At 42.3% G+C, this 21259-nt stretch overlaps 1 protein-coding gene and 1 long non-coding RNA gene across 3 annotated transcripts in view; one reads left to right on the top strand and one right to left on the bottom strand.

Annotated features, from left to right (window-relative positions):
• CYP7B1 (cytochrome P450 family 7 subfamily B member 1) overlaps positions 1–3239 on the bottom strand; it is a 175256-nt gene extending 172017 nt beyond the window's left edge. Inside the window, exon 1 of the mRNA XM_019973913.2 lies at positions 2947–3239. Coding sequence (XP_019829472.2) covers positions 2947–3071 — 125 coding nt within the window. The 5' untranslated portion in view covers positions 3072–3239. The remainder of the gene's footprint in view (positions 1–2946) is intronic.
• A 72-nt stretch (positions 3240–3311) lies between these two features.
• Positions 3312–21259, top strand: part of LOC139186905 (uncharacterized) — a 52529-nt gene continuing 34581 nt past the window's right edge. The window contains exons 1-2 of one of the 2 annotated variants that reach the window (XR_011570586.1): positions 3312–3816; positions 11269–11364. This is a non-coding gene — a long non-coding RNA (uncharacterized lncRNA). Of the gene's footprint in view, positions 3817–5009; positions 5373–11268; positions 11365–21259 lie in introns of those variants that run through there. The other variant, XR_011570585.1, reaches the window with a different exon arrangement.

Below are 21259 nucleotides of genomic sequence, written 5' to 3' on the forward strand. Positions count from 1 at the left end.
AAAGCCCCTTCCCATACATAGAAAAGAACTAAAATCATTAACTTGAGATGTCTATTTTTTTGTGATTAGCAGTAACCCTTTGATGTACATGGATTTTTTTCCCCCCAGCAAAAACATGGTTCAATGACGTCCAGCCAAAGACCACCGGGAACAGTGGTCTGACTCCTCCCTTGCCTTTTCGGAACAGTTCCTTAGAGCTATGTGAAAGGCTGTCTGTTGGGCTATATAGTTTTCAAAAGGTTCCAGATACAACATAACTCATAACTTTAGGTTGTGCACTTCTCTTCAGTTGACAATAGCTATGGCACTTCACTCTTCTGCTGAGCAAAAATGAAGCCATTACTACTCAAACATTTGATTAAGTGATCAAAGAAAGCCACTCCATGACTATTACAAAGTCAAAAATGAGATCAATCCATAATCACATCTAAATATTGACAGAAATCACTGTCTAAATCAATAAAATGACCACATATCCCCCAAACATTACTAATTCTAGTGTCTGTTGCTTTTTCACTAATTACTGATTCAGCCTTAATGCATTCCTTTTGCCTCATCAAGGAGACTTATCAAGGTGTCCAATCACAGACTAGCCTCGACCATCTGAGAGTATCTTACCAACAGAGCAAAACCTTGCTTCCTTGAACTGTCCCCAAAATCACATAACACAACCCAAATCCCATAAATAGGTCCTTTCTAACACTCTTAGCCAGAACGAATGGTGTGTGTTCTTTCTCATAGCGATAAGCAATAATTCAACTCATTCCACTAAAGATGTGTTCCCAGTGGTCTTTGGCTGGATGTCATTGAACCATGTACATGAACATACTCTGTTTTGTAAGTTTGTTCACTTACTGTATCTTGAATGTAGATTTCTATGTCTTAATCATGGCTACATAAGTTTCTATGACTCCAATATGCAATAATTTTTTTAACTAAAACAGTATTTTTTGGAAAACAGTTTTTTTCTAATGCCTCACTGTTATAAGAAGCCCTAATGAGCACTGTGATAATTAAATCTTTAAGGACCTTCATGATTACTTCACCAGGAGAAATTCCTTTAAATAAAATTACTGGAATTATTGCCTCAAGAGATATGAAACATAATATTATGTTGCACTCTCACCTGAATATATAACCTTAGGAGCTACTACTGTAGGACAGACAGTGTTTAAATCCACTTCAAACAGGCTAGATGTCCATCAACTCTCAGTTTCACTCATCAGTTCTGTGTTGTGCTGTGTGCCGTGCTTAGTCGCTCAGTTGTGTCCGACTCTTTGCAACAATCCCCATGGACTGTAGTCCACCAGCTCCTCTGTCCATGGGGATTCTCCAGGCAAGAATACTGGAGTGAGTTGCCATGCTCTCCTCAACAGGATCTTCCCAACACAGGGATCAAACCCAGGTCTCCCACATCGCAGGAGGATTCTCTGTCTTATCAACTCTGATGGTCCTTTGTCCTCAACAAACTAGACTTCTCATCAGCTTCTGACACAGATAACTCCCTTACCTGTTTAAACATCTTTCTATCTCGTTTCCAGGATGCCACGTTCACTTGGTTTTCTTCCCATGCCATTGGCCACTCCTTCTCAGTCTTCTTTGGTGATCTTCTGCCTGGCTCTTCAATAAGAAGAATGCCCTGGGACCCCTGCTTCTTCATCATTCTTCCACAAGGTGACCAATCTTACTCATGACTTTATGTTCCATTTTCATATTTGTGACTTTTATAATTAAATATCCTCCCTGGACCTTGCTACCAAGCACCAGAAACAGACTTCTCTACTGATCTAATATGTCCCCAACAAAATCATTGATCTCCCCAACTTCCCCACCTGACCGAGATCCACCCAGATGATCAGACAAAAAACAAGGGAGAGGAAAAAAAGCTACAAAGAACCTAGTGGTATGAAAAAGTGACGCAACAAGAAAATAGATTTCAAAGTGAGTGCTTGTATGTTCCATTCTCCTTCCCCTTTTCAAATCAGATAACCAAGTGACGCACTTCTGGGTTTTGTTGTTAATATGCTGTTCTTTCTCTTCTAATAAAAATAACAGAATAAGTGTATAAAATACACACTACAAGCTCACTGCTGTGCTTAGTCGTTCAGTCGTGTGGGACTCTGCACACTCTTTGTGGGACCCATGTACTGCAGACCACCAGGTTCCTCTGTCCATGGGATTCTCCAGGCAAGAATACTGGAGTGGGTTGCTATGCCCTCCTTCAGGGGACCATTCCCAACCCAGGGATTGAACCCAGGTCTCCCCAAACGCAGGCGTATTCTTTACAGTCTGAGCCGCCAGGGAAGCCCAAGAAACCAAAGTGGGTAGCCTATCCCTTCTCCTGGGGATCTTCCCCAACCAGGAATCGAACCCGAGTCTCCTGCACTGCAGGTAGATTTCTTACCAGCTGAGATACCAGGGAAGCCCCTGCAAGCTCACTGAGTACCCACAAAAATAGGGGTTACTATTTTTTTTTTTTCCAGATGCCGGCCAGTGGTAAACTGAGACCCAGAGAGGCAGCCAGAGTACTGCTCATACCATACACTGGGATTTTCCTAAAACATTTCACTTTTAACAAAATGAAATGAAACAGAATTCCCCTCCTGGGATACCTCGCAGGCTAGGCCATAAAGCATCAACTCACTGCAGCAAGGCACCAAAACGTGTCTGGAAACATGCGTGACACCTAGTGTGTAATACCGCAAACCCAGGGCTGACTACAACCGAGCCTGGAGCAGCGAATCGAATTCGAATTCGGTGCCCACGCTGTAAAAAGGTCTGCGCGTGCCTGAGAGAAAGGCAGGGGAAGCTTTGTGTTAACACCCGACCCCCAGAGACGCCGGCGTGCCCCCAAGTTGTGAGCCCGCGCGCCGGGATGGTGGAGGGCGGTCTGGGCCCAGGACGCATGCGTGGCCCGGGCTGGCGCGGGGTCGTCGGGGCGCTTACCTGGTGCGCCGCGCATTCAGGCACAAGACCAGCAGCAGCAGGGCCGCGGCGAGGGCCAGGCCCGGGTAGCCGAGCGACCGCGTCAGCCACGGCTCCGGCCAGAAGCCGCCCATGCCCGCGCTCATGTCTTCCGCTGTCCCGACTGCGCGCAGATCAGGGTAGCCGGGGTCTCTTTCCGAGCGGCGCGGCTCCGCGACTCTGCAAGGGCCCAGGAGGCTGACCAGGCCGTGGCGCCGCCTGGATGTCACCGAGGGCCGAGTCTCAAAGTTCCCGGACTCCCCTCCCCCGGCACCCCCCCCCCCCCCCCCCAACGCGCACCGCCCCCTTGGCCACCGCTTCCCGCTTGGCGCTTCTGGAACGCGGCGCGGCTCCCCCCACGCACCCCCACTCCCACCCCTCTGTCCCCGCCCGGGGGTAGGAAGGAAAAAGGGCTCGAGACGAGGGGGAAGGGGCTAGGATTTCCCCGGCTGGAGCCGCTAATGGCCGGAGAGAAGGGGATTTCAGTTCTGAGCTGGAAGTGAGTCGGTTGCGTCCTGCATCCCTTAGCCCGCGCCCCCGGCCGGAGGGACCGCACTGGCCCTCAAGGAGATTTGGGACTGTGCCCGCTGTGCTTGGGCCCCCGCGACCACATAGAAATCCCACGCCTCCCCGCCCTGTCCATCCGGCGGGGTGCCTGCGGGCTGCGCTGCCCTCCGCCCGCCTGGTCCACGCCGCGCTCCTCGGCTCCCTCCCGCGCTTGCTGGGCACCCAGGCCAGTCCCAGGGGCCCGAAAGCCAGGGACCCGGATGGGACCCTCCAGAAGCCCTGATGGGGCAGGCCTGCCAGAAGACAGAAGACACGTGAAAGGAGCTGTTAAAAAAGGACGCTAAGGTACTAACTACAGCAGAAGTGGTATAAGCTCCCACAAGTTGTCCTTAGGATAAGGGAGAAACTTTTGAAAAGATCTTTTCCTTAGTAATGATCATTCGCATTGCTTGACACATGTGTATTTACCCTCCACACCAAACTTGGAGCAGTACTTTTTGTGTGTTAGAGAACATACAGGGCTTCCCAGGTGGCTTAGTGGTAAAGAATCTGCCTGACCATGCAGGAGCCTCAGGAGACTTGGGTTCTATCCCTGTGTCCGGAAGATCCCCTGGAGTAGGAAATGGCAACCCACTCCAGTATTCTTGCCTGGCGAATCCCATGAGCAGAGGAACCTGGTGGGCTATAGGCCATGGGGTCGCAAAGACTCTCACGTGACTGAGCAGGTATGCAAGAGAAAATATAATGAGGCTCAAGTTAAGGGCTTCCCTGGGGCTCAAACTGCAGAGAGTCTGCCTGCAATACCAGAGACCCCAGTCGGATCCCTGGGTTCTGAAGATCCCCTGGAGAAGAAAATGGCGACCCACTCCGGTATCTTTGCCAGGAGAATCCCATGCACAGAGGATCCTGGTGGCCTACAGTCCATGGGGTCACAAAGAGTCGGACAGGACTGAGTGACGAGTGACTAACACTTTAACTTTCACCTGAAGTAACTTACCTCTGGCCACCCAGTTAAGTAATTAATAACCATTCTAACCAGGACTATTCCAGTGCCAATATGCTCTTTCCTTTAGGTAAGATTTTTATTTCACTGTTCTCCAGACTATTACAGTGGCCTCAAAACTGGTCTCCATACCTCTGACCTTTGAGTTTTCCAGCCTGTCTCCCAGTTGCCACATCCCTACAACACAGACTTATCCAGCTTTGATCCTGGTCAAAACTCTCACTGGTTGCTTTTGTGATAAAGTCATTAATCTTGGACCTGAAATGAGAAGCTCTCCACAATCTGCCTCCATCCGTGGCTAGGACAGGTCCGTATGCTGGAACGCTTGAGCCACTGTGTCCCTCACAATCGGTCCATTCACACCTTTGTTTATGACGTTCGCAACCTGAAAAAGTTTCCTCTCTCCCCTAAATTCTATTATACCTACCTGTCAAGACCCAGCCCAAATACCACTTCCTGGTAGAAATTACTACTAAGTCTTATAATTAATCTTTCCGTCTTCCAGACTGTTAACACTCTCTGCTTTTCATTCCAGGAATCAAACCCGAGTCTTCCTGTGTCTCCTGCATTGTCAGGCAGATTCTTTACCACTGAGCCACGAGGGAAACCCTATATGTTCTCTAACACAATGCTGAAAATTGTGTTCCAGGTTTGGTGTGGAAAGTAAATACACACGCGTGAATTTTCACATTTCACATTTTCCCAAGGCGAGTTAGTTCTGTCTCACCTGCTATAGAAGGTGAGAAGCTGCTCTTAGACAACCTTGTCTTCACCTACACTCTGCCCCTTACCGCCCTGGTCCCCGACCCTGGACTTGAGATAATGTATTGGGTTGGCCAAAAGTTTTCTTCAGTTTTTATGTAAAAATGAAATAAACATTTTTCATTTTCGCCAAGAACTTTACTGAACAGTGTATTCACTGTTTTGTTCCACTACCTTCTGCCGTTTTTCAGCAACTTTGTAATTCCATCTTCCCAAAACCTTTTATCTTTTTGAGCAAAGAACTATTCCAGGTGCCTTTTACAGTCTTCCAGAGAATGGAAATTTTTTTCCACTAAGAGAATTTTGTAAAGACTGAAATAAATGTAAAACTGAAGGTACCATGTGTGGTGAATGCATTGGATGAATCAGAGCTTCCCAGCTAAGCTTTAACAGTTTTTGCCTGGTCATCGAAGAAGCACACGTGGTCTTGTGGTATTCTGATGGAAGATTATGTGTTTTCTGTCAGTTAATTCCAGACACTTTTCTTCGATGCTACTTTCAGTTTGGTCTAATTGGGATCAGTACTGGCTGGAATTAATCATTTGGTTTTCCAGAAAGAAAGTGAAAGTTGCTCTGTCACGTCCAACTCTTTGCTACCTTATGGACCATACAGACCGTGGAATTCTCCAGGTCAGAATACTGGAGTGGGTAGCCATTCCCTTCTCCAGAGGATCTTCCCAACCCAGGGATCAAACCCAGGTCTCCTGCATTGCGGGCAGATTCTTTACCAGCTGAGCCACAGTGAAGCCTTTGGTTTTCCAGAATATTAGAAGACTGCCTTCCAATCCCCTATATACACAATAATATCACCTTCTTTGGATGGAGATCAAACTTTGGTGTGGTTGGTGGTGGTTCATTTCACTTGCCCCACAATCTCTTCTGTCCTTTATTTTTGTACAGTATCCACTTTTCATCCCCTGTCACAATTTGATTTAAAAACAACATGTTTTCATTACATGTAAGTACAGAATTGCATGCAGAAATACTATCAAGAACTTTTTGGAACAGAAATTCAAAGTGATGAACCTAACGAAACTGTTGCAAATGATTTTCAGTGCTTGATCTGGATATTTTGAGTATGTCATCTATTTCCCACATGACATAAGGTTGATTGTGCTCACTTAATGTCTTGATTTGATCACTATCAACTTCAACTGGTCTTCTGGAGCATGGAGCATCACCCAGCAAGAAGTCTCCACTTTTGACCCATTTGATCAGTCCCTGCACTTTCTCCATACCCTTCTTCAAATAATAAAGCATAATATATCAATGTTGCTTTTTTTTTCCACCTTCAATATTAAAATGGTTATACAAAAATTCACCCTTTATTTTTAATGCAGGCTGATATTATTGTCACAATACTGTCTAACAAAATTGTTTCTAATGAAGTTAAAGACAACAAAACACTGCTAGAGTCATCTTACAGAAAAAAAACAAATGAACTTTTTGGCTAACCCAATAGTTGGAATGACTTTGCATGTGCCTGGCCCTTAGTTTATGGTCTAGAACTGAATTACATGTGTTGCTGTGCTTGGCCTTAAAACTGGGAATGTCTGGGCAAGCAGGAGAACTCTAATGTTTTTTGAGCTTCTTTTTCTTGTGCTTTTATTACAGGGTTCTTCTACTGCCCCTCCTATCTCCTGTCATAGATTAAGTTTTCCAGGAAGTCAGCATACAGTGAGCCAACAGCTATCCTATCCCCTCTGAGAAAAAGCAAATAGGTTTCCATCACTACTTGGCCCGCAGAGTCAGTTTACAGGATGGTATCAATGCCTCACATTTCTGTATCCACTGAAGAAAAGCCCTCTCACTAATTTTCACAAGAAGCCTCAACTTATATACTTCCCGTTTTTCGTTTGACTCCTGGATGACTCTTCTGTTTGAAAAGATAGGTTAAAATGTTCAACATTAGTTTATTGAATGTTTACCATGGGCCAGGCACCATGCTAAACTTTTTATTTTATAACATTAATAACAGACAATGCTAGCAGTTAATCACAGTGTCTTAGGTAGGTGGAAGGAGGAAGACTACACTGTCGACCCACTGAATATGGCTGGCAACTGGGTCATCTCCCTGTGATATTGCTATAGTATCTTAGAATGCTTCATGGCAAGGGTTCCCAACCTCCAGGCCTTGGACTGGTACCTCCTGTTAGATCAGTGACAGTATTAAATTAGAAATAAAGTGCACAATAAATGTAATGTGCTTGAATCATCCCCAAACCATCCCCACTCCCTTCCTGGTCCATGGAAAAATTATCTTCCATGAAACCAGTCCCTCGTGCCAAAAAGGTTGACGACCACTGCTTTATGGTACACACTTAATACATTGTGAATATGTGTTTCTCTTAGGTTTGCCATTTTTGCTAAAAGGGGACTCCATACTGTAAACTGGGGCTTCTCTGGTGACTCAGACAGTAAAGAATCTGCCTGCAATGCAGGAGACCTGGGTTTGATCCCTGGATCAGGAACCTCCCCTGGAGAAGGGAATGGCAACCCGCTCTAGTATTCTTGCCTGGAGAATCCCATGGACAGAGGAACCTGACGGGCTACAGTCCATGGGGTTGCAAAGAATCAGACATGACTGAGTGACTAGCACACACATACTGTAAACTAACCTGGTTGAAATAAAATCTAAAGACCTCTTTGATTCCCCTTTTGCTTTTGTAACCCAGTGTCAACATCACTATATTCAATCCAGTTCAATTTATTTTACTTCCAAAGCATGCCTCGATTTCCATTACTTCTCTGACAGAGATGACTAGTTGACCCACCATGTCTGCCCACTCCTCCTCATAAGGGTCCTCAATTTTTAACTCAGCACATGGCTGCCCATTACAAAGACTGCTTTCTCAGCCTTCCTTGTATAAATAGTTAGATATAACCTTGTGACTGAATTCTCACCAGTATACCAAGTTTAAGGTGTTACTTCAGACAAGTGTCCTTAATAGGCATGGCCAAACCCTTTACTTCCATTCTCTTTTCTGCTATTTAGAATATAGACACTATGCCTGGAAGCCAGGCAGCCATTGGAGCATGTATAAGTATATCCCAAATATTACATTCAGTGTTTTTTATTGTTTATATGAAATTCAGATTTAATGGGATCCTTTGTGTAGAGCCAGACATCCTGGAATGTGAAGTCAAGTGGGCCTTAGAAAGCTTCACTATGAACAAAGCTAGTGGAGATGATGGAATTCCAGTTGAGCTATTTCAAATGCTGAAAGATGATGCTGTGAAAGTGCTGCACTCAATATGCCAGCAAATTTGGAAAACTCAGCAGTGGCCACAGGACTGGAAAAGGTCAGTTTTCATTCCAATCCCAAAGAAAGGCAATGCCAAAGAATGCATTGCACTCATCTCACACACTAGTAAAGTAATGCTTAAAATTCTCCAAGCTAGGCTTCAGCAATACGTGAACCGTGAACTTCCAGATGTTCAAGCTGGTTTTAGAAAAGACAGAGGAACCAGAGATCAAATTGCCAACATCTGCTGGATCATGGGAAAAGGAAGAGAGTTCCAGAAAAACATCTATTTCTGCTTTATTGACTATGCCAAAGCCTTTGACTGTGTGGATCACAATAAACTGTGGAAAATTCTGAAAGAGATGGGAGTACCAGCCCACCTGACCTGCTTCTTGAGAAACCTGTATGCAGGTCAGGAAGCAACAGTTAGAACTGGACATGGAACAACAGAATGGTTCCAAATAGGAAAAGGAGTACATCAAGGCTGCATATTGTCACCCTGCTTATTTAACATATGCAGAGTACATCATGAGAAACGCTGGGCTGGAGGCAGCACAAGCTGGAATCAAGATTGCCAGGAGAAATATCAATAACCTCAGATATGCAGATGACATCACCCTTATGGCAGAAAATGAAGAGGAACTAAAAAGCCTCTTGATGAAAGTGAAAGTGGAGAGTGAAAAAGTTGGCTTAAAGCTCAACATTCAGAAAACTAAGATCATGGCATCTGGTCCCATCACTTCATGGCAAATAGATGGGGAAACAGTGGAAACAGTGTCAGACTTTATTTTGGGGGGCTCCAAAATCACTGCAGATGGTGATTGCAGCCATGAAATTAAAAGATGCTTACTCCTTAGAAGAAAAGTTATGACCAACCTAGATAGCATATTCAAAAGCAGAGACATTACTTTGCCAACAAAGGTCCGTCTAGTCAAGGCTATGGTTTTTCCAGTGGTCATGTATGGATGTGAGAGTTGGACTGTGAAGAAAGCTGAGCACCGAAGAATTGATGCTTTTGAACTGTGGTGTTGGAGAAGACTCTTGAGAGTCCCTTGGACTGCAAGGAGATCCAACCAGTCCATTCTGAAGGAGATCAGCCCTGGGATTTCTTTGGAAGGAATGATGCTAAAGCTGAAACTCCAGTACTTTGGCCACCTCATGCTAAGAGTTGACTCATTGGAAAAGATTCTGATGCTGGGAGAGATTGGGGGCAGGAGGAGAAGGGGCTGACAGAGGATGAGATGGCTAGATGGCATCACCGACTCGATGGACATGAGTTTGAGTGAACTCTGGGAGTTGGTGATGGACAGGGAGGCCCGGCATGCTGCAATTCATGGGGTTGCAAAGAGTCGGACATGACTGAGCGACTAAACTGAACTGAACTGAACTTTGTGTGTTTTGCTACATCCGGTAACTAGCTTAATTTCAACACAGGAGATCATAAGGCATCCATATAAGGCAACAGTAAAATTCTAGTTGCCCAACATCCCCTTCAGAAATCAGCCAAAAATTTCTCCTTCAAACACTGGCTACCAATGTTAGTGTCTTATGTACATTGGCTCTGCTAATTACACCAGAATCAATAGTTAGGTCTAAAGGTCATGGGGTGGCCTTTAGATTTTGAGATACCCAGATATGGAAATGTTTTCAGAATAGAGAGCAACTAGCCTAATCATCTGTCTTCAGAAAATACTAATTATGAATCACATGGAGAGAGAAAAATACATGCAAAAACAGAAGCAGGACCAGAGGAAGTAAAGGGAGAAGATGCTAAACTGGAGTCTCTAAAGGGAGAGCCATGAAGGTCCAGATGACAGGGTGTACCCAAAGCCTTCTGCCTCCAGCCCAGCTGACCCTCATCCACCAGACGGTCTAAGCTGTCTGCCTGTTTTGCTGTCCTCTTTCTAATCTGATTAAGGCTTGAGTCTTGGCCCTGCTTCCCTTGAGGCCTTCTCTTTTACATAAAGCATGTTTGGAAGTCACCAAAACTTGAAAAAATGGCTATGTTCCTGCATTTCAACATCTGTGTCCTAATCCCCCTGCTCTGTTTTGTTTTGTTCTGTTTTTGACTGCTTGACTGTGGGACCTTAGTTCCCCAACCAGGGATTGAACCCAGGCTGTATGGGAGTAAAAGTTTGGAGTTCTAACCCCTGGAGCGCCAGGGAATCCCCAGTTCTGCTGTGACTTTGAAAATACAAATACATGGGCTTGAGACCTCCCAATCCACCCCTATGTGACTGAGACCTCCAAGTCCACCCGTATGTGGTCAATAACTTCTGTTTAGTGCACATTGTGTCCATGGCCCTATGCCCGGCCTTCTAGAGCTGTAAAAGTGGATGAGATTGTTCTTCTTTCAAAGAGCTGGACCTAAGAGGACTAGAAGGGTTGACATTGGAAGGGAGAAAGAAAGGAGGCTGGTCAACATGAGATTGTGGGGTGGGATGAGGGGATTTTAAAACATGCACCCATATGGCTGCAATCTTATGAGTTCCTGGGAAACAAATAATGTGTTGGGAAAAGGGGAGCTTGTGGGCTCCAGTTATTGGGAAACATTTGAAAGTCCCACTGTGGGAACTGTCAAGAATTCCACACATTCTCTTTTTTAAAAAATTGGGAGTCTTTTAAAAGCAGGTTTGAGTACTCAAGCCTTCAAGTTCCCGTTAACTTTTGATATAAAATGTAAATAGAGTTTGAGTCATATCTTTAAAAAGAATGACTGTAGTTACGATTCTCCCCTTCCTCATGAGCTTTGTCTTAACTAACCTTGACTTCCTGCCCCCCTGTTAGAATTATGACTGCTTTTGGGCCAGAGAGTGAAGGAGAGGAAGGGAAGAAAATAAAAGAAGAAAGGAACAAGGATTAAGAGGACCTGCCATGTGCCAGGTACTGCTTCGTGTTTTACTCACATGTTTTTCCTGGTCTTCAGAACCAGTCTCTGATGTTAGAGGCAAAAGAAAACTAGGCTTCCCAGGTGGCGCTAGTAAAAAAAACCCACCTGCTGGTGCAGGAGACATAAGAGACCTGGTCCAATCCCTGGGTCAGGAAGGTCCCCTGGAGGAGGGCATGGCACCCCACTCCAGTATTCTTGCCTGTAGAATCACATGGACAGAGGAGCCTGGTGGGTTACGGTTGATAGGGTCCCAAAGAGTCAGACACAACTGAAGCGACTTAGCATGCACACAAAAGAAAACCAAGACTCAAAAGAGTTTCAGGTTACCCGTGATTATTCAGCTTGTACTATAGAGTCATTCTTCTTCCAGAGTACCATCCTGTCTTCTTTTTTTTCTTTCATGAACCTTTCCCACCCAATCCTTCTGGCCTCCATTTTTAGGGATACTGTTTTTACCTTGAGCTGTCCATAACCATAGCACCCCACAAGGACAGTTGTTTCTCTGCTTTATACCTTGGCCTACCTCAGAGCTCTCTCACTAGCTCAGAGGCTAGTCTTGGTTTTTCCATCTGAAAAATGGCAGACTGCTTTCCCTATAGATTTATGAGAATGAAATTGTGAGCAGTAAATAAATGACAGTCAAAATGCCTGGTGCTTCTCTTTTTTTTTTTTTTTTTTCCATATTTGAGCACCTTCTGCTCCATTGGCAGAGGGTGTAAGTAGAAATGAGCTTATCAGACAAGTTCAGCCCAGCTAAGGTGTTAGCTTGTTGATAATTACTTCTGCCCAATTAAAATGTAAAATGTGCCATTTCTTGTTTGCTTAAGGTGGCTATTCTGATTGTATCTGAGACAGTAATTATATATATATATATATATATATATATTCATATTTTTATATATGTGTGTGTATATCTATATCCTGAGACTGCTGTTAGTATTGTTTAGTTATCACATAGTAAATAGCAAGGCACTTCAGATGTTGGCCCTGGACCTGACCAAAAATACCTTAAATCACAAATGCTTCCTCTTATTCTTTCTTTAAAATTAAAAAAATTGCACTTATTTTTCCTTTAGTTTTTCTTTCTCCTAAGAAGCCAGTTTATAATGTCAACCTAGCACTCACTTTACACATACAGACATGGCAAGCAAGAATGCTTATTAAAAAAAAAAAAAAAATTGCTGTTGAATGAAGAGTGACCCAATAGTAGAGACCATTGTTAAATGTAAATCTTTTTCTTAATAAAGTACAATTTTAGGTAAGGCCTGGATGTAATTATTTTGAAGCAGCTTTAAAAATGGTGGAACAGATGGCTCTGATTATCTCCAAGAGGAAGGAAAAGATTCAAGAGTTTTGTCATTTCTTGTTTAATAGTCTTGGCATTCCTTATTCACACTTGAGTTTTGAATACTCTGGCTTATAAATTCACAATCCTGTGCTAAACCTTAGTTCATTCTCATGATCTGACCCTACTTCCCATGTCAAGGTTTGAGACTCCATCTCTGTTTCTGATTCACTGGCTTTTCCAACATTTCATTTTCTGATTAGCGTCTGAACCTAGATACCCAAAACCTCTGATTTGGGCCAGGATGATCCTTAGAGAGCCACAAAAGCCCTAGTCTGAAATAAAGTCTATCCACACCGCCTCTCCACCACCACCAGGTTCTGCGGTTTCTACCTGTTACGGAAGAGATCCAGGAAGACAGACAGAGAGAGACCAGCATGGGACTTTACTAGGACAGAGTCTGAGGATAAGTGCCAGCGGATTCAAACAGACAGACAGAGGGAGAAGTTTGCTCGGGATGCAACCTTAACCAAAGACTCGGGGTTGGGGGGTGGGAGACTCATGAGGCCTCCGAGGAGATATATATTAATATATACTTATGGCTCATTCATGTTGTTTTACAGCAGAAACCAACACAACATTGTAAAGCAATTTAGTCCCCAATTAAAAATCTTTAAAAAACCAAAGACTCAGCCTACAAGGATATCTAGAGCCCACACTGCCCCTAGAATTGTCCCAAGATTAGGATGAAGATCCAGGCTTTCAGAGCTCAGTAGCAACATGCCATTGGCTATGGACTGCCCTCAGGGTGACCGAAGGCTGGTGGTGGGGCTGGGGGGCACAACCTTGGAAAGGAGCTCTCTTTAGCTGAAGGCAGTTCCTAAAGCAACTGGTGACATTCCCAGAAGCTGGGAACACAGGTCCTCCCACCCTGACAGAATCTGAGTGACACAACCTCGTGAGCACATATGCATTATTCACTAAATACACAGTGTCCAGTACATACACAGTGTCCACCATATATTCAGTGACCAGTACATATGCAGTGTCTGCTCCAGTGCCACAGAAATATAACAGGGCAGGTGACAATAGGTGGTGATGATTCCTGTATTCATTCATTTTGGAGTTGCTCTATTTCTTACTAGCAGAACCACAGTAACACTAGCCTCTCAGCTTCTGTGATGACATAGCAATCATGTTTATTAAATGCTCCTAATGTTAAAGAAAAAAACTTTAGACTAAAGCCTGTAGACTGCAATAGGCCTCTTATCTACAGGGGATACCTTCCAGGATCCCCAGTGGACACCCAAAATGTCCAACCTTATATATGTTTCTCTTCCCCCTGACGGAGGCCAGCCTCTCCAGTTCTTCTCTCCCTCCAGGATTTTCCTCTTCAAATATCAAATACCTCCTACTTTTGTGAAGCCGAGCAGTTCAGTCCACACTATTTATTTGTGCCAACCACTCTCATGTCAAGAAGCAATAGAAAAATTTCTTCTGAACAATGAGCATATAATATTTTCCAAATACAATTATCATCATCAAAAATATCAATTAAAAAATTTTAAAGCAAATTTAACTATGCTGTCTTTCAAAAATATAAGTAAATGTCAAGGAAATTAGAGAATACTAATGTTCCTTTCCTCCCATCCTTAAAGTTACTGTGATGATAGTGACTGGTCAATCAGAGAGCCTTGTTGTTGTTCAGTCACTGAGTCGTGTCCAGCTGTTTGTGACCCCATGGACTGCAGCACCCCAGCTCCTCTGTCCTTTACTATCTCCCAGAGTTTGCCCAAATTCATGTCCATTGAGTCGGTGATACTCTCTAACCGTCTCATTCTCTGCTGCTCCCTTCCTCTTTTGCCTTCAATCTTTCCCATCATCTGGGTCTTTACCAGTGAGTCGTCTCTTCGCATCAAGTGGCCAAAGTGTTGGAGTTTCAACATCAGTCCTTCCAGTGAATATTCAGATATTCACTGAATACTTGGTGGACAAGTAATAACATGAGCCCCTTCTACATTGGTAGGTGTCTCAGAGAGTCACACTTATAGACATACTGTGTCTTTTCTCTACCTGTTACTCCCCACCATTTTAATGATTCTTAATCTGGAAAGGTCCAAGGGCCAGTTTAACTTTTCAGAATTTCCTCCTTCTGCCTTCGGTATTCTAGAATCTCAAAATCCCATACTCTTTTCTCATGTCTCCGGGGTTTTTGCTTCTTCTGTATCAGTTCTTTGAACAGCCTGAAAATCTGTTCCTTACCTAGATTTCTTATCTGCCATTTCTCAGTAAGCCGCTTAGCCCTCTAGCATGTATACAAGCTCCGAGCCAAGAAAAGTGTAATACAATGCTTTAAGGTACTTTATATGCTCACACAGAAATTAAGGAATAGGTTAGAATTCTACCCACCTACTTTTCTCTGCATTTCTGCATCTTGGAATCAGAACATAATTATTTGGTAAGTAGAGGTCTGAAAATGAACTAGCATAGTTCTTTGCTGGTTTTTCAAACATTATCTCATGTGACCACTGGACAATCTAGCTAGCTGAATCTTATCTTCACTTGACACACATACCTGATAACTTCCCTGCCATCAACAACCTTGACTGTCTCACCAGTGTACGCACCATTCTTGGCAGAGTATGTGCCACTTAGTAGAGTCTCAATAAATACTTGCTAAATGAATGAACATTGGAAAACTAATGTTCACAAATGAAATAGAATGAATTTTTATTGAGTACCCACAATGGGCTGATCACCAATCTAAATATTTTCATCTACATTTTATCTACACAATATTCCTATGAGGTTGACCAAGTGCAGGAGCTAGATTGTGCAAGCAAATGGATTTTCAATAAAATCTGAATTTTATTGGCACATTTGCTACTGTGTAGGGTTGCCTCACTGTATTTAATGCATTTCTAGATTATTTCTAGAAAATATATTATAAATATGTACTATGTATAATGCATATCAACCTACCATATAATTTTTCTTTTTTCTAAAAGATATTTCTAGATCTCGGGTCAATATTTACACAATATCAAAGCTTTAATTTGAGGAAAACATCATGATTACAGAACTAACTTAGAAGGAGCAAAGGGTAGGTTTAGTTGGTTGTTTCTGAGAAATTAAAAAGAGCAGACAGTAGGGGCTCTTAAGGATAGAGGCGGGGTAATTTTGTGTGTTTTATTTTTCTAAAGGAATAACCTAGAATAGATGGTTTGTAGACAGGACAAGAGTTGCTTGTCAAAATAACAGGAATGATTAACAACAGTCTCTCTTAAGGCTTAGTTAAGCTATCTGTTTTAGAAAGAAAACATCTCAACCTGTTCTTTGCCTCCTTAGAGTATTGAATTTCATTTTGCTAGCATTTATGACATGATCATTAAATAACAGTTACTGTAATGAACGGTTGAAAACCTTCTCCACAAGAATGTCAACTTCAGAAAACAGGGACTTTGACTGTCTAGTTCACAACATCCTCACACAGGGCCTTCAGTATAGTCAGTGCTTTATACATATTTGATAGATAGATAGAAAATCACTCAGTATCTATTAGTCACTTTTTATGTGTTGCTTACTGTTCTGTGTTCTTTCATGTGTATTTTCATCTGCCCTCACAACCCCACTGGGTTGGTACTTTTATAATCTCTATCTTAATATGAGAAAACAGGTACAGGAAGGTGAATAACTTTCAGGCATATAATCTCCATTCCTGCCACCATGACCATCTTGTCCGTGAACTCATGGATTGACAATAGGAATAGCTGAGAAAAGAGGCTATTTATTGAGATCTTCTGCTGAAGTTGGTCTTTGGGAAGCATTAATATGAAACACCAACAAAAAAAAATGCTTTTACAGTTAATAACCATGTGGCAGGGCTTGTCTACATACCTCTGCCCTAGACCTCTTGTCAACAGTCTTCCAATCGTTTTTCTTCTAACTAACTGATTGTACAAGTGAACTCTCATCTAATACCTGTCACTCAATGAAGATCTGTATTTCTGGTCATCTTTCGTTTCTGGAAGAACAAACCACCAGGTGCATTGCCTGAAGTTCTGTCCATTTGGAGGGTTTATTTTCAAACCATTTTTCAGTTGTGAAATGGGCTGTACTGTTGCAGCCATTTATTTTTAGGTGGTGTCACCATATCATGCAATACTCTTTATACAGCAGGCTGAGTTTTTTTTCTTTTTCTTTTTAAGTCATCAGACTCCAGAAAATTGTGGTAGGTTGTGAAAGGACGTAATGTAGCAGAAATCTGAGAATTGGTTCTAGAAATTAATTGTGCTTTTAAGATTTTCTTGAGCCTGATATATACATGTTACAACTGATGATGGAGTGCAGCTCTCTGCGTCCAACTTCATAGCTTGATGAGTCAGACCCAGTTCTCCATGGGCAGCTCAGGTTGCATGGTAATTTGCTGGCCGCAGTCAAATGTTTTGTTTCCATGAGACCCAGAGGCAAGACAAAAGTCTTTCAAAAGAATTGTTATAGGCAGAGAATTATGGCTTTGCTCTGAAATATTATAGGTTTTTCTGTGACTCACTTTCAGAGACCTGCCAGTGGCTCCAGAGGGCATTTCTGTTGTCCATAGACACTTCAGACACTATCGGACCTGTTGAATCAAATGAACCCAGCAGCAAAGTCACTTACATAATAACAGCCTGAAGCTGTTCAGGACTTTGTCTTGCTCTGAACCCTATCAAACTGGCAGGCTTCTGGGTTATTCAGTAAACATATTGGGGTATCAAACCCTAATGAGACACTTGTTTTCCTTAAAAATCCAAAATGTTCAGTAACTGTTGTGCTTCTTCCTTGAGGTAGGAGGAATCAGATGCAGCAACCTGCTTTTCTTGACCCTTGATCACCACCCCCTTAAAAAATCCATCAAGGTGGCATACATGTGATTAATGGGATGTCTAGAAAAGTTTAATTTCCTCTTCATAAGGTCAAATCAACATGATAACAATCAATGTAGTGGATCAGGAATGAAGAATGAATATGTGAATGAAGAATATGTGAATAGGTGAATGTGAATGAAGAAGCAATAAAGGTCTCTCCTAATTGGATTGTGATTAAGACAAGGGCTAAAGACTTGATATAAGTGGGTGGGACAGTGACTGTTTATTGCTGACCCTTCTAGGTGAAAGCAAACTGCCTTTCTGAAATTAATAGCTGCAGTGTCCAGGGATGTATTGATGTGCTGCAATGGGGATCTTCCTGACCCAGGAATCAAACTGGGGTCTCCTGCATTGCAGGCAGATTCTTTATCAACTGAGCTATCAGGGAAGCCCACGTGGTACAGCAGCTCTAATTCAAATCATCATCTTATTAAGCTCACAATATACTATTGTCATTCTTGAGGATTTACCTGTGTCCTGCATAGTCAACATAGGCAAGTGAAATGGGGATACAGTAGGAATTACCACTCCTGCCTTCTTTATGTTTTTGATGAGGCGTAATATTCTTTAGTCATCTTTTTAATGCCCATGAGGTCTGTAGTGATGGCCCCTCTTTCACTTTTGATGTTAATGAGTTGCATACCATCTCTTTTTAAACTAGTTAACCTGGCTAGAGGCTTGTAGATTTTGTTGATTTCTTCAAAGAAACAGCTTTTAATTTCATTGATTGTCTCTGCTGACAATTTCATTGATTCCTACTCTAATTTTTATTATTTATTTTCTTCTGCTTATTTTGGATTAATTTGCTCTTTTTCTAGTTTCCTTAGATGACTGATTATAAACTTTCCTCTTTCCTAATATATGCATTCAATGCTATAAATTTCCCACTAAACATTGCTTTTTGCATCTCAAAATTTTGATAGCTGTAGTTTCATTTTCATTTACTTCAAAATATTTAAAAATTTTTCTTGAGATCTTTTTCTTTGGCCCAAATGTTATTTATTTTTTTTCCCAAATGTTATTTAGAAGTATATTGTTTAATCTCCATGTGTTTGGGAATTTTCCAGCTGTTTTTCTGCTTTTGACTTCTATTAATTTCATCATGATCTGAGAGCTGACATTGTAATATTTCTATCTTTATAAATACGTTTAAGATGAACTTTATGGTCCAGAATGTGGTCTATCTTGACAAATGTTCCATGTGAGCTTGGGAAGAATGTATATTCTGCTGTTGTTGGATGAAGTAGTCTATGGCTGTCCATGATACCCAGTTGATTGACAATGTTTTTGAGTTCAACTATGTTCTTTCTGTCTGCTTTATCTACCTATTTCTGATGGAGGGATGTTGAAGCCTCTATCTATAAAAGTGCATGCCTGCATGCTAAGTCACTTCAGTCATGTCCAACTCTTTGCAACCCTGTGGACTGTAGCCCACAAAGCTCTTCTGTCCGTAACATTCTCCTGGCAAGAATACTGAAGTGGGTAGCCATTACCTTTTCCAGGGGATCTTCCTGACCCAGGAATCAAACTCAGGTCTCCCAGATTGCATTCTTTACCATCTGGGCCACCAGGGAAGCCACGTATAGTAGTGGATTCATCTGTTTCTTCTTGCAGCTCCATCAGATTTTGCCTTATGTATTTCGATGTTCTGTTGCTAGGTACATACATTTTAAAGGTTGTTATGCCTTCTTGGAGAATTGGCCACTTAATCATTATATAATGTCCCTCTTTATCCCTGATAACTTTCTTTGTCCCAAAATCCACTTTTTCAGAAATTATTACAGCTTTATTTTGATTAGCATTAGTATAGGTACTGTTTTCTCTTTGTTATCCTTGATCCTTGTTCCTATTTTGTTCTCTACTCTTTTTCTGCCTTTTGAGGTTTTCATTGAATATTTCATATGAATTTCCATTTTCTCTTTCTCAGCCTATCAATTATACTTCTTCCTTTTACACTGTTTAGTGGCTTTGCCAGAACTTGCAATACACATTTACAACTAATTCAAGACCACTTTCAAATAACACCATACTGCTTCACAAGTAGTGCAAATTCCTTATAATAAAAAATAATTTTATTCTCCCTCCTATCCCTTAGGAGGACATCCTCATGGGTCATACTCTGTAGCTGAACCTCTGGAGTCATCTGGGATTTGAATCTGTTTGTAGAGTTAGAACCAATGAGAGGTGATGGGAGTAGGGCTTAAGGATGATAGTAATGCCCTGAAAATAAGAGATCTTTTACAGTTTCTTCAGACAAAAGGTAACTAATCTCAGAAAATGGTAGAAATCTCACTTTGATTGTCAAAGAAAATGGTAGAATTTGGGTCTTCAAAATCCTCAGCTTTCTTGGAATTTGTGTATGTGCCCTCCTCCCAAATTTCAGAAACTCACTCTTTTCTAATTAATTTCTAATTAATTTTCTAAAAGACCTTGAGAACTTAGAATTAAATTTGCCTTGCAGTTCAGCCATCCACATGATTGAATTTTGGGTTTAGTTTTTAGAAATTTCAATTCTTTGACTACAATTTTAGTTTTTAGAAATAAGTCACCTAAGGGCTATTCTAGAAGTTTTCAATTCCTTACCAAGACCTTGAGTTACGAATTTAAAACCCTAATCCCATTTTCCCCGCTTCCATGTTGCCCAGCACATTTAGAAACAACCAAATCAATCCATGGTAGTTTCACAGTTATTTCCACTAAATTGTCCTATGGCAGGAGCCACTTGGATATGCAAGGTCTTTCCAGGTGGCTAGAGGTGATACTTTTAAGTAGTGTTCTTTGAGGACTTCCCTGGTGGTCCAGTGGTTAAGAATCTGCCTGCCAATTCAAGGAACATGGGTTCAGTCCCTAATCCAGGAACTATTAATATTAATAAGATCCCACAACTAAGCCTATGTGCCACAACTACTGAAGCCTGTGTATCCCAGAGCCCATGCTCTGCAACAAGAGAAGCCATCCCAATGAGAAGTCTGCACACCTCAACTAGAGAGTAGCTCCCAGTTGCTGCAACTAGAGAAAGCCCACACACTGCAACAAAGACTCAGCACAGCCAAAAAGAAATTAACTAAAAAAAATTTTTTTAATATAGGTAGTGTTTTCCCACTGCATGCCATGGACTACCACTGCCCTATTTGCAACTGGAAACAGGATCATACTGCTGCTGCTGCTAAGTCGCTTCAGTCATGTCTGACTCTGTATGACCCTGTAGACAGCAGCCCACCAGGCTCCCCCATCCCTGGGATTCTCCAGGCAAGAACACTGGAGTGGGTTGCCATTTCCTTCTCTAATGCATGAAAGTAAAAAGTGAAAGTGAAGTCACTCAGTTGTGTCTGACTCTTCATGACCCCACGGACTGCAGCACACCAGGCTCCTCCATCCATGGGATTTTCCAGGCAAGAGTACTGGAGTGGGGTGCCATCGCCTTCCCGGAAACAAGATCATGATGGTCTTTAAATCCAGCCAGATCAAAGAACCCATTCTAGATTGCTAATACTAAGATCCTGTTACTCTGGAATTATTCTAGGTAAAAATAATTGTGTTGATCAAGAAGCAGAGCCTCATGCATACTGTTAGAGTAGGAAATTTATTAATCTGATTAAGCTTTACATGATTATGGGAGGAGCTAGGGAAGTGAAGGCACAGAAGGGAAACTCAGAAGACCACTGAGCAAAGCCAACAACCAGGCCTCCTGAAGCA

The sequence above is a fragment of the Bos indicus genome, chromosome 14 (genome assembly GCF_029378745.1).
Source record: "Bos indicus isolate NIAB-ARS_2022 breed Sahiwal x Tharparkar chromosome 14, NIAB-ARS_B.indTharparkar_mat_pri_1.0, whole genome shotgun sequence".
In the NCBI taxonomy this organism is placed as follows: Eukaryota; Metazoa; Chordata; class Mammalia; order Artiodactyla; family Bovidae; genus Bos; species Bos indicus.